Source organism: Gymnodraco acuticeps, unplaced genomic scaffold (genome assembly GCF_902827175.1).
Source record: "Gymnodraco acuticeps unplaced genomic scaffold, fGymAcu1.1, whole genome shotgun sequence".
Classification (NCBI taxonomy): domain Eukaryota; kingdom Metazoa; phylum Chordata; class Actinopteri; order Perciformes; family Bathydraconidae; genus Gymnodraco; species Gymnodraco acuticeps.
The window spans coordinates 74,618-86,617 of record NW_022991332.1 but is presented as its reverse complement, the minus strand read 5'-3'; the positions used below and the strand labels follow the sequence as shown (position 1 = coordinate 86,617).

Here is a 12,000-nt window from a genome sequence, read left to right as displayed (position 1 = left end):
GTAGAGTCAGGACCAGTATCTGTTCAGTAGAGTCAAGACCAGTATCTGTTCAGTAGAGTCAGGACCAGTATCTGTTCAGTAGAGTCAAGACCAGTATCTGTTCAGTAGAGTCAGGACCAGTATCTGTTCAGTAGAGTCAAGACAAGTATCTGTTCAGTAGAGTCAGGACCAGTATCTGTTCAGTAGAGTCAAGACCAGTATCTGTTCAGTAGAGTCAGGACCAGTATCTGTTCAGTAGAGTCAAGACCAGTATCTGTTCAGTAGAGTCAAGACCAGTATCTGTTCAGTATAGTCAAGACCAGTATCTGTTCAGTAGAGTCAAGACCAGTATCTGTTCAGTAGTCAATACCAGTTCTGTTCAGTAGAGTCAGGACCAGTATCTGTTCAGTAGAGTCAAGACCAGTATCTGTTCAGTAGAGTCAAGACCAGTATCTGTTCAGTAGAGTCAGGACCAGTTCTGTCAAACTTTGCAATAACAACCTCAAAAAGAAACAGACATAACAAGTTTAGATGACCTCATATCCTGTTCTGATGACCTCATATCCTGTTCTGATGACCTCATATCCTGTTCTGATGACCCCATCCCAACTGCCCCAGACCTTCCTGATGGTCTCTCTAAAACCTTTGAACCCTTCATTCATGTGTTTTCAGATCCTGAGAAACAGAGACGGATCTGAATTATCCTTCTTTAGTTTACAAGTTTTATTTTGAGTTAAAGATTCAACTCTCATCGTGAGACAATAAAACATTTTAGTTTGAGAAGGAACATGTCACACATCTTTGTGAGTGAAGACAAAGAGATGACTCACAGCAAGCGAGTGTGTGTGTGTGTGTGTGTGTGTGTGAGTGTGTGTCTGTGTACAGTATGAGGCTCACGGCTCCTTCTGTTTTACGGTCAGAACCTGCTGCTGCTGAACCCGACGGAGCGCTTCCTGACGGAGCAGTGTCTGAACCACCAGGCCTTCCAGAGCCTGAGGCCCGGACCCCCCACCCCGACCCCCGGCCGCTCCTCCAAGAGGAAACCGCACCACGGAGACACCTCCACCCCCAGCAGGTCTACACACTTTGTGTTTGCTTTGACTTGATATCAGCCAACAGCCTCGGGTACAGTTCCCGCATGGATCAGAACCCTTCATTAGTCCCACAGCGAGGTACAGTTCCTGCATGGATCAGAACTCTTCATTAGTCCCACAGCGAGGTACAGTTCTTGCATGGATCAGAACTCTTCATTAGTCCCACAGCGAGGTACAGTTCCTGCATGGATCAGAACTCTTCATTAATCCCACAGCGAGGTACAGTTCCTGCATGGATCAGAACCCTTCAATAGTCCCACAGCGAGGTACAGTTCCTGCATGGATCAGAACCCTTCATTAGTCCCACAGCGAGGTACAGTTCCTGCATGGATCAGAACCCTTCATTAGTCCCACAGCGAGGTACAGTTCCTGCATGGATCAGAACCCTTCATTAGTCCCACAGCGAGGTACAGTTCCTGCATGGATCAGAACTCTTCATTAGTCCCACAGCGAGGTACAGTTCCTGCATGGATCAGAACTCTTCATTAGTCCCACAGCAAGGTACAGTTCCTGCATGGATCAGAACTCTTCATTAGTCCCACAGCGAGGTACAGTTCCTGCATGGATCAGAACTCTTCATTAGTCCCACAGCGAGGTACAGTTCCTGCATGGATCAAAACCCTTCATTAGTCCCACAGCGAGGTACAGTTCCTGCATGGATCAGAACTCTTCATTAGTCCCACAGCAAGGTACAGTTCCTGCATGGATCAGAACTCTTCATTAGTCCCACAGCGAGGTACAGTTCCTGCATGGATCAGAACCCTTCATTAGTCCCACAGCGAGGTACAGTTCCTGCATGGATCAGAACTCTTCATTAGTCCCACAGCGAGGTACAGTTCCTGCATGGATCAGAACTCTTCATTAGTCCCACAGCGAGGTACAGTTCCTGCATGGATCAGAACTCTTCATTAGTCCCACAGCGCATCGGTACAGTTCCTGCATGGATCAGAACTCTTCATTAGTCCCACAGCAAGGTACAGTTCCTGCATGGATCAGAACTCTTCATTAGTCCCACAGCGAGGTACAGTTCCTGCATGGATCAGAACTCTTCATTAGTCCCACAGTGAGGAACTGAACAGCAAAGAGACACGCCAGATAAATGCTAGCAGTAATAAAGTAAAGTAATAAAGAGTAGCTAACATGTTAAATATAGAGAACAAGCACAGCTTAGTAAAATAAAGTAAATAAAATAATTAAAATAAAGACGAATAGGTTCTCCACCATGGCTCAACATCAATCTGTCTCTGTCTCAGGGGCCACGGGGGGAAGGGGGGCCACCGCTCCAGCAGCAGGGAGTGCTCCAGCCTCCCCCGGCATGAAGACCTGCTCCCCAGCACCGAGGCCTTCCTGAACGGGAACCTGCCAACAGCCATCACCCTCAGCCCCACCCTGCACCCCAAGAACTACTTCAGCCACCCCCCCCCCCTGCGCCGGGGACCTACCCCACCTGCTGGGCCCCGGAGAGACTAAGGGAAAGGCCGACTTCGACCTGAGCCTGGGCTCCAAGGGGTCAGACGGCCCTGGGGCCAAGTACCTCAAATCCAACTTCCGTTCGCAGCAGAACCGCCACTCGTTTGTGGAGGGAAAGACCAACACACTGCAGGGGGGGGAGAAACACGGGAGGCACGCAGACCCCCACGGCTCCTCCAAGTTCTCCTACCTGAACCTGTCCAGGGGCCACGGCATGCTGAGCGACGCCAAGTCTGTGGGGAACCTGAACGACGTGCACCTGTACGCCGACGAGCCCCGGTACTTCCCCTCCAGCTGCCTGGACCTCACAGCCCCCAGCAGCCCGCGGCGGGGGGACCACCTGGCCCCCGGGGCCCTGGCAGGGCCAGCATGCGCTCCGAGAGAGAGAGCAACACGCTGGACTCATCCTACAGGAGATCCTCCATCAGGCACAAGGCCTCGGAGGACGCCAAGGTCCCGGACACCCTGGACCCGGGGGAGGGCGGGGGGGAGAGGGGCCATGCCCACTCGCTGGCAGCCCCCCAGGACCCGCTCTCTTATGGGGGGGGATACACCAGCCCCTTCTCCTCGCAGCAGAGGCCCCATCGCCACTCCATGTACGTCCGGAGGGACCACCAGAGGACCCACGGGGGGGAGGAGGGTCTGCTGGTGGGGCCGGGGGGGCCGACGAGAGCCAGCAGCTTGCAGCTCCTGTCCCCCCAGCTGCAGCACCGGACCCTGCCCCGACACCCTGGAGGGGCCCGGGACGAGGACCTGAGCCGGGTCAGTCAGAGACATATTAATATAATCCCCTCAGCAGGAATTTCCACACAGATCTGCAGGATTAGAGTTTTTCACCAGTTTGTACAACATTATGACAAACCTACACACAACTACCCACAATGCCATGTTCCATTTCCACGAATATCCCAATAAGTACAGAGTCCAGACGCAGGGCATAAATAAGAGAGTGCAACTTCAGCCCCCCCCGTTTACTGTGGACATGGCTTTATGTTAACTTACACCAACTGTGGGAAGTTCTTTTATTTACAGCAATTTACACATACAACATTATTCGCACGATTCAGAAATATCAACCTTTTCTTTGTATCGAACTTCAATCAATATGCTTAGCATCCAATCAAACCCCAGAGCTGCACCTGTTGATAAAGGTTAAAGCAACAGGTGAACAGATCCATGACACCTGAGTGGATTTAAAAGAGGATTTTAAATGTGTGTTCCTCCTGCAGCTTCCTCTGGTGTGTGGGATGGCTTATATAAATACTGTGTACTGTACATATAGTTTATGTGTGTGTGTGTGTGTGTGTGTGTGTGTGTGTGTGTGCTGCTGCTCACTCCATGCTGCATCATGTTTCATCAACAGAGCGAGGCTCCCAGTGAGGTCCACAGCAGACCCCCCCCCATCAGGGACTCCATCAGAGACACCAGCTCGTCTTTTCACGCTCAGCGACAGAAAGAGGTCCGACATTCACCCCCCCCCTGCCCACATGCAGTGTGTCTGTGGGTGGATGCAGCACATCATCGCTTCTCTAATGTCACCGCTCAACCTCAGCTTCTGCACACACACACACACACACACACACACACACACACACACACACACACACACACACACACACACACACACACACACACACACACACACACACACACCACACACACACACACACACACACACACACACACACACACACACACACACACACACACACACACACACACACACAAACACACACACACACACTGTGTTACTGTCTGCACGCACACACACACACTCACACACACTGTGTTACTGTCTGCACACACACACACACACCACACACACACACACACACACACACACACACACACACACACACACACACTGTGTTACTGTCTGCACACACACACACACACACACACACACACACACACACACAGATTGTGTTGTACATACAGCGTGTGAGTCATCAGATTGTGTGTGTCTCTGGTCAGGTGGGCTTGTATCACGATCAGCAGGCGGAGGACGGCTCATCCAAAGAGAACCGGAACATCTACAGCGAGTCCATGCCCCGCAGGGTGGGCAGCTTCTACAGAGGTGTGTGTTCTCACACACATCACACACACCATCACACACCACCATCACACACCACCAGTAGGGCTGTGCATCTTCACTGGTCTCACGATTCGATTCGATTACGATTATCCTGTCAACGATTCGATTCAATTCGATATCCCGATGCATCCCGATGCATCACGATTCATACCAATGCGTTGCATCCTCAATTTTCTATATTACTGCACATGGCTTATTTTTCATCAATGCATACATGCAGTAAATACATATGAACTCTCTTTTTATTATTTAGAAAGTGCTTCAGAAATCAATAACATAAATGTCTTGACATTCATTTATGAACCAAAATAAATGAATTATAGGTCTAGCCTCCCTATATCTGTGTGTGAAGTTGTTCCATCCTCAAAAACAAAAACTAATGCTTCTGCAGTCTAGCTGCAGCTTCTAGCAACGGCCTTCTGTTAAAGAAAGGACACTGAATGTCCTGAACAGACAACAGGAGTATTTACAACAGCATATAACAACTAAAATACTGCATGTGGGTGCACACTCACATTCTCTGTCTTACTGTTTCATAAATCCCATGAATGTATGAGATTAAGTTAGCTTCATTATATCTCAGTGATTAAGTGAATAATAAAGTTTCTATCGGGTCACTATCAGCCTGTCACTCACTATTTTCAGGGAGGGGGCGGGGTTTGGAGGAACAGAGGAGACGGTGATTGCGGATGCTTTTTTCCTCCTGCCTTCACAAACTTTACACACGTATATATCGTCTGAAAATTGCTAGAGGACATTCATACTCTGCAATCCAAGACTTAATTAAATCCACCAAAAACCTGACATGATTGTAACGCGATTATTTTTGAAAAACATAAATCCCTGCGTCTCTGAGCCGCGACACGGAGTGATTCAGAGCGGGTCCTTCTGCTGTTGGTTCTGGACTGGTGTTCTTGTGTTGGTGGATAAAGCAGACTGCTCCGTGTTTGGTGTTGCTGTGCCGCTGTCACGTCTGTTCCCTGATCTCTGCGTCACCGACCGATATTAAAGTGACAGAAAAAAAAAACTTTATAGTAAAGCCGCGGCCGGAAAATCAGGAAGCAACGTTACTACGCTATAACCGATTATCTTCCGTCACTGCATCGATACCGAATCGTCCACGTCCGCATCGCAATGCATCGTAGAAACGATTATTTTCAACACCCCTAACTACCAGGGATCATCATGTCGTTATTGTTGGGGGTTAGGGTTAGATTGTTATAATTCATATATAAGATGATTGCGTCACCAGGGATCATCGTGTCGTCGTGGAAACAGAATGTGTATCTTCCTGTGTTTCTGTTTGTGGCTCAGTCCCGTCTCCGAGGCCGGACAACTCGTTCCACGAGGGCCGGGGCCCGAGCCGGGGCCCGGGCCGGGGCCAGGGGCCAGCGTTCGATCCCTGGTGAGTCTGTGGTTACTCTTTAAATGTTGTCAAAGAGCAGAGACTCTATTCTGAAGATATGAAGTTCCTCTCTGCTCAGATGATCCCTCGGTCCAGCATTAATTATTATTGGATCTGTGTCTCTTCAGGACGGGTCCGGACACGGTGGTTCTGAATCCCGCGGAGCCATCCAAAGAGAAGGAGAAGCAGGGCTTCTTCAGAGCCATGAAGAAGAAGAAGAAGAAGCCTCAGATGGTAACCGTCCTCTGGGCGGGGGGGGGGGGTGGTCTTCAGGGACATGTGTGCTAATTTCTTCCTGTCGTGATGTGCATCGTGTCCCTCTCACCCTGCACGCTCTAACCCTCCCCCTGCACGCTCTAATCCTCCCCCTGCATGCTCTAACCCTCCCTCTGCACACTCTAACCCTCCCTCTGCATGCTCTAACCCTCCCTCTGCACGCTATAACCCTCACCCTGCATGCTCTAACCCTCCCCCTGCATGCTCTAACCCTCCCCCTGCATCCTCTAACCCTCCCTCTGCATGCTCTAACCCTCCCTCTGCACGCTCTAACCCTCCCTCTGCACGCTCTAACCCTCCCTCTGCATGCTCTAACCCTCACCCTGCACGCTCTAACCCTCCCCCTGCACGCTCTAACCCTCCCTCTGCACGCTCTAACCCTCCCTCTGCATGCTCTAACCCTCCCTCTGCACGCTCTAACCCTCCCCCTGCATGCTCTAACCCTCCCCCTGCATGCTCTAACCCTCCCCCTGCATCCTCTAACCCTCCCTCTGCATGCTCTAACCCTCCCCCCTGCATGCTCTAACCCTCCCTCTGCCTGCTCTAACCCTCCCCCTGCATGCTCTAACCCTCACCCTGCATGCTCTAACCCTCACCCTGCATGCTCTAACCCTCCCCCTGCATGCTCTAACCCTCCCCCTATTTAGAGACAATGGACGTCCACTCTCGGGAGACGTCCGACAGTGGTGCTGTTACCCAAAGTGACAGACCTAATTTTACCTCTATATCGCAATGGACGTCCACTCTCGGGAGAGAGACCTCCAGCATGTGTCCCTGAAATGGGTTATATCACACATCCAGGACAGAGACCGGGTAAATCACCTCTCTGTGGCCCCTCCAAGACCCCCAAAGGACGGACTACAGATCTCCAGAATGTGTCCCTGAAATGGGGACTCAGGTTATTTCACACATCCAGGACAGAGACCGGGGAAATCACCTCTCTGTGGCCCCTCCAAGACCCCCAAAGGACAGACTAATGACCTCCAGCATGTGTCCCTCACATGGACACCTCCATAACCTTGCACACCGTGAGTCCCCGGGCCCCCGGACTTAAGCACTCCCCCACGGACTAAACCCAGATGATCACACCCTACAGAACCTCATGCCCCTGGTAACCCTAAAAGGGGGGTGGATTTTGCGGTGCTTTACCGTCCGCCCATCGGCATCCATATTCGGCCTTATTCACGGCACCACCACCCCTTCTGTGGAGGATATTCTCATGCTCCTGGTAACCCTTTAAATAGTCTGATACTATCAGGGCTCATCACTGCACTTTACATTACATTACATTGCATTTAGCTGACGCTTTTATCCAAAGCGACTTACAATAAGTGCGTTCGTCCAACAAAATACAACTTGAAGAAAACAGAATCATAAAGTACATCAGGTTTCATAGAGCAAAAACATTTCAAGTGCTACTCAACTGGCTTTAGAAAAGCCAGTCCTTTATTAGTATAAAAGTGTTTCGTTAATAGTTCTATCGCTCGAAGTGGAGTCGAAAGAGATGAGTTTTCAGTTTGCGCCGGAAGATGTGCAAGCTATCTGCCGTCCTGATGTCAATGGAGAGCTCATTCCACCATCCTGGAGCCAGGACAGCAAACCCACGTGTTTTCGCCGTTGGGAACTTGGGTCCCCCTCGCAGCGAGGGTGCAGCGAGTCGTTTGGCTGATGCAGAGCGTAATGCACGCGCTGGGGTGTACGGTTTAACCATGTCCTGGATGTAGGAAGGGCCAGATCCATTCGCAGCGTGGTAAGCAAGTACCAGTGTCTTGAAGTGGATTCTAGCAGTTACCGGAAGCCAGTGAAGCGAGCGTAGGAGCGGAGTAGTGTGGGAAAATTTAGGAAGGTTGAAGACCAGACGAGCCGCTGCATTCTGGATGAGCTGCAGAGGTCGGATGGCACATGCAGGTAGACCAGCCAGGAGGGAGTTGCAGTAGTCTAGGCGTGAGATGACGAGAGCCTGGACCAGAACCTGAGTCGCTTTCTGTGTCAGCTGGGGACGTATCTTCCTGATGTTGTAAAGCGTGTATCTGCAGCAATGGGTTGTAGCAGCGATGTTTGCAGTGAAGGACAGGTTGTTATCTAGGGTCACACCCAGATTCCTTGCAGTCTGAGTCGGGGAAACAACTGCTGAGGTGCCGATGTTGATTGTTAGGTCAAGAGTGGGACAATCTTTTCCCGGAAGGAAGAGCAGCTCAGTCTTGTCAAGGTTGAGTTTGAGGTGATGAGCAGACATCCACTGAGAGATGTCAGCTAGACAAGCAGAGATGCGTGCGACGACCTGGGTCTCTGAGCGGGGAAAGGACAGAATTAATTGGGTGTCATCAGCGTAGCAGTGGTAAGAAAAACCATGCGGGCTAATGACTTTACCAGCCAGAAATAATGTTTAAATGGTCGGGAAAAGTGTTTTTAAATGTCTGGAAGAGAGTTTTAGCTTGTCATTTTGCACGATATCATTTAACATTGAACCTCTCCTGGAAATGCACAGAATATGTGCATTTCCAGGAGAGGTTCAATGTTTAATAATATCGTGAATAATGACAGGCTAAAACCCAGGAATAAGTGTTTGAAAGGCGGGGAAAAGTTGTTTAAAATAGTCTGATACCTCCAGGGTGCATCACTGCATTTTACAAGCCAGGGAAGGTGTCTGAATCCTGGATAAACATTGTTTAAAAAGTCTGATACCTGGCCCTGTATCTGCCCCTGGGAACCTTCAAGGTTATATTAATGTTTTATTATTTATTTAATTATCACATGATTTTTACAAAAACAGTATACACAATATGCATAATAAACATAATAAAAACATGATTAGCGGGGGCCCGGGGACCATATTAGCCGTCTAACTTGTACGGTGCCCCGGGGAAAACAGGTTGACTCCATGACCCCTGCCCCCTCATCAGGAGTATCAACCGGCCCTGAAGAAGAGGTATCGCTGCTATGAGCCTCTGAGTCCTCTTCGGAGGTATCTGACGGCGGTATAACTCCTTCCGATGATGCTGCTGCAGCTGCTGCCGCCCTGAACATGGAGCGGATCTTCAATCCCTCCTTTATTCCAGGCGTATTCGCGTAGAACCGGTCTGCAGTGCGTACGTCGTGACACATAAACCTGGCGAGATTCGACCTGCTTTCTGGATCTTGGTGATGCTTGATATTGTCAGCCAGGGCAGTGCGCAGGATTGTGAAGGTGACGGCTGTTTCTAGCTCAGCATCAGCCCATGCCCTCTTCAAGTGAGCGTTCAGGTTCCTGGAGGCATGCTTCCCCGTTGTGAAAAGGAATAATTTATTCTGTGGACCCGACAAGCCCTCTTTTATCCCCATCCACCGCATGACCCAGCTAAACTCCTTTACTGTAAGCACCAGCTGTGCTTCGCCAAATGTCTTGGCAGTCTTGTGATCCTGCACGTGGATGATGTAGCCCTCAGCAGTGCCCCTTAAGTCCGCCTCCGAGACCTCAGTGTTGGTCATGTTTGCGTACACACCCGGACGGTGGCCATACAGGAGGCTCCAATGGAGGGTTAGATAGCCATATAGCAGGTACTGGGTGATTGCGGTCGGATTGCTAGCCATCAGGTCAAGGAGATCAGCGATGCGCTTCTCAGCGGCCGCCATGGCGTCGAGAAGCTCCGCCTGGCTCGGCAGACGATCCAGCTTGTTCCTCTTCACCATAAACTGGTGGACAGTGACAGACCTTTTCAAGTCGTTCATGTTGGCTGTCACCTCTCTGATGATGTGGGTCATATCAGACTGGGTGAGCCTGCACACCCGGAGCTTTGACTCGGACAAGTACCTCAGGAAATGGTTCATATTCTTCAGGAACAACAGCGATGTTGTGACTGCCCAGCCCGACTTTGAAATATACGCATGACAGTCTTGACCAGGGTCTTGAGAGGGGTCTCACTACCGGAGGATTCTGGGGACCGCATGACAGTCTTGACCGGGGTCTTGAGAGGGGTCTCACTACCGGAGGCTTCTGGGGACCGCATGAGAGTCCTGACCGGGGTCTTGAGAGGGGTCTCACTACCGGAGGCTTCTGGGGACCGCATGACAGTCTTGACCGGGGTCTTGAGAGGGGTATTGCTGCCGGAGGCTTCTGGGGACCGAATGACAGTCTTGACCGGGGTCTTGAGAGGGGTATTGCTGCCGGAGGCTTCTGTGTTTATGCTGGAGGTAATTGAGATTGCCAGGCTCTTAAATCGTATACATTCTTTCTCTTCTTCAAGCACAGCAGCAGTGGCACTCTGCTTCCTGGGTTTTAGCCCCTTTTTCAGCCTGGAGCGCAGGGTCTTCACCTCATCAATGAGGGCATCCTTCTGAGCCCTCAATGCCACATTTTCCAGCATCACCTGCCTGCAGTCCTCTTCGTCACACTTGGTATGTTGGGAGAAGGGTGGAGGGTGCACCGGGTATTCCTCCTCATTATCTATATCCAATGATGTAGCCATTCCAATGATGGGATCAGTCTCTCGGAGGTCATGGAGCAATTGCAGGGCCACACTATGCTTCAGCCTTGCCAGGACCTGATGTGCCTCATCTCGGGAGAACTCAGGGTGGTCATGAGTTACATGACGGTCTAGTCTCTTCCCAGCATACCAACACCCTGTGATGGGACAGGGTTTGGTCCGAACATTTATTCTGACACTGGCCATTTTAAGAATGATGACTCTTTCCTCCAAGTTCCGCACTGCATGTTTGTGCTTAAGGTGCTTGTTCAACGCCAGATAGAAGAGTCTGCACACCGGGCATTCGGACGACATCCTTACTAAAACAGACACAATGAATTGTATTTAAATTATTTTCTGTTTCTCCGTTTATATGCGTTAGCGTAACCGGTGATTGCAACAATGGGTCCAATGCTTCAATGCATGCTACACGGACCAAGGGAGGACTTGGGTTACCACCGGGTTAAATGGTTCCACCTACGCACCAACGCGGGGCTGGTGATGGCAACATTGGGTTCGATGCATCAATTCATGGTGCCCCGACCATGAGAGGGTTTGGGGTGCCCCAGAACCAGGCAGTACCCCAGCAGGAAACACGTGTTATGGTCAAAGCAGGAAAGAGTGATAGAACCGGGGTAAGGCAAAGAAAGTGTCCGACAATATTGACTTGTGAGGCGGCCAGATAATCTGTCATCTCTCGGTCCTATCATCCAGGCAATGCGGTTACCAGAACTGGGTCAAATTGACCAAAATGTAAAACAAATAAGTTTAAATTCATCCATGGAAAAGGGCTGAAAATGAAAAAAAGTATCGGAAAATAGTGCATCATGAGCCCGCAAGAGTCCCCTGTCAACTTCCCTTGCATTCCTCCACAGTCAGAAAAAGTCTGAGTTAACCTTTTGGAGAACCATAGAAAAGGGGTGAAAATGGAAAAAAGTATCCACAAATAGTGTCTCATAAGGCGGGTAGAGTCCCCTGACAACTCTCCTTACATTCCTCCAGAGTCAGAAAAAGTCTGAGTTATCTTTTTGGAGATCCATAGAAAGGGGTGAAAATGGAAAAAAGTATCCGAAAATAGTGTCTCATAAGGCGGGTAGAGTCCCCTGACAACTCCCCTTACATTCCTCCAGAGACCAGTTCAAAAACGTAAAATTTGGTAAGAACCATGCTGGGGGTCTCCATGCAACAATTGTATCCGAGCCAGAGCACACATGGAGCGGATACATTCCTCCATGAAGT

The 12,000-nt window shown here is 50.2% G+C and overlaps 1 protein-coding gene across 1 annotated transcript in view; it reads left to right on the top strand.

Annotated features, from left to right (window-relative positions):
• The window catches only part of LOC117562563 (cyclin-dependent kinase-like 5), a gene marked incomplete at its 5' end in the record, with an annotated part of 43,512 nt that overhangs the window by 22,699 nt on the left and 8,813 nt on the right, over positions 1-12,000 (top strand). Inside the window, 8 exon segments of the mRNA XM_034240413.1 lie at positions 900-1,054; positions 2,327-2,497; positions 2,499-2,896; positions 2,899-3,305; positions 3,907-4,002; positions 4,518-4,620; positions 5,953-6,043; positions 6,172-6,277. Coding sequence (XP_034096304.1) covers positions 900-1,054; positions 2,327-2,497; positions 2,499-2,896; positions 2,899-3,305; positions 3,907-4,002; positions 4,518-4,620; positions 5,953-6,043; positions 6,172-6,277 — 1,527 coding nt within the window.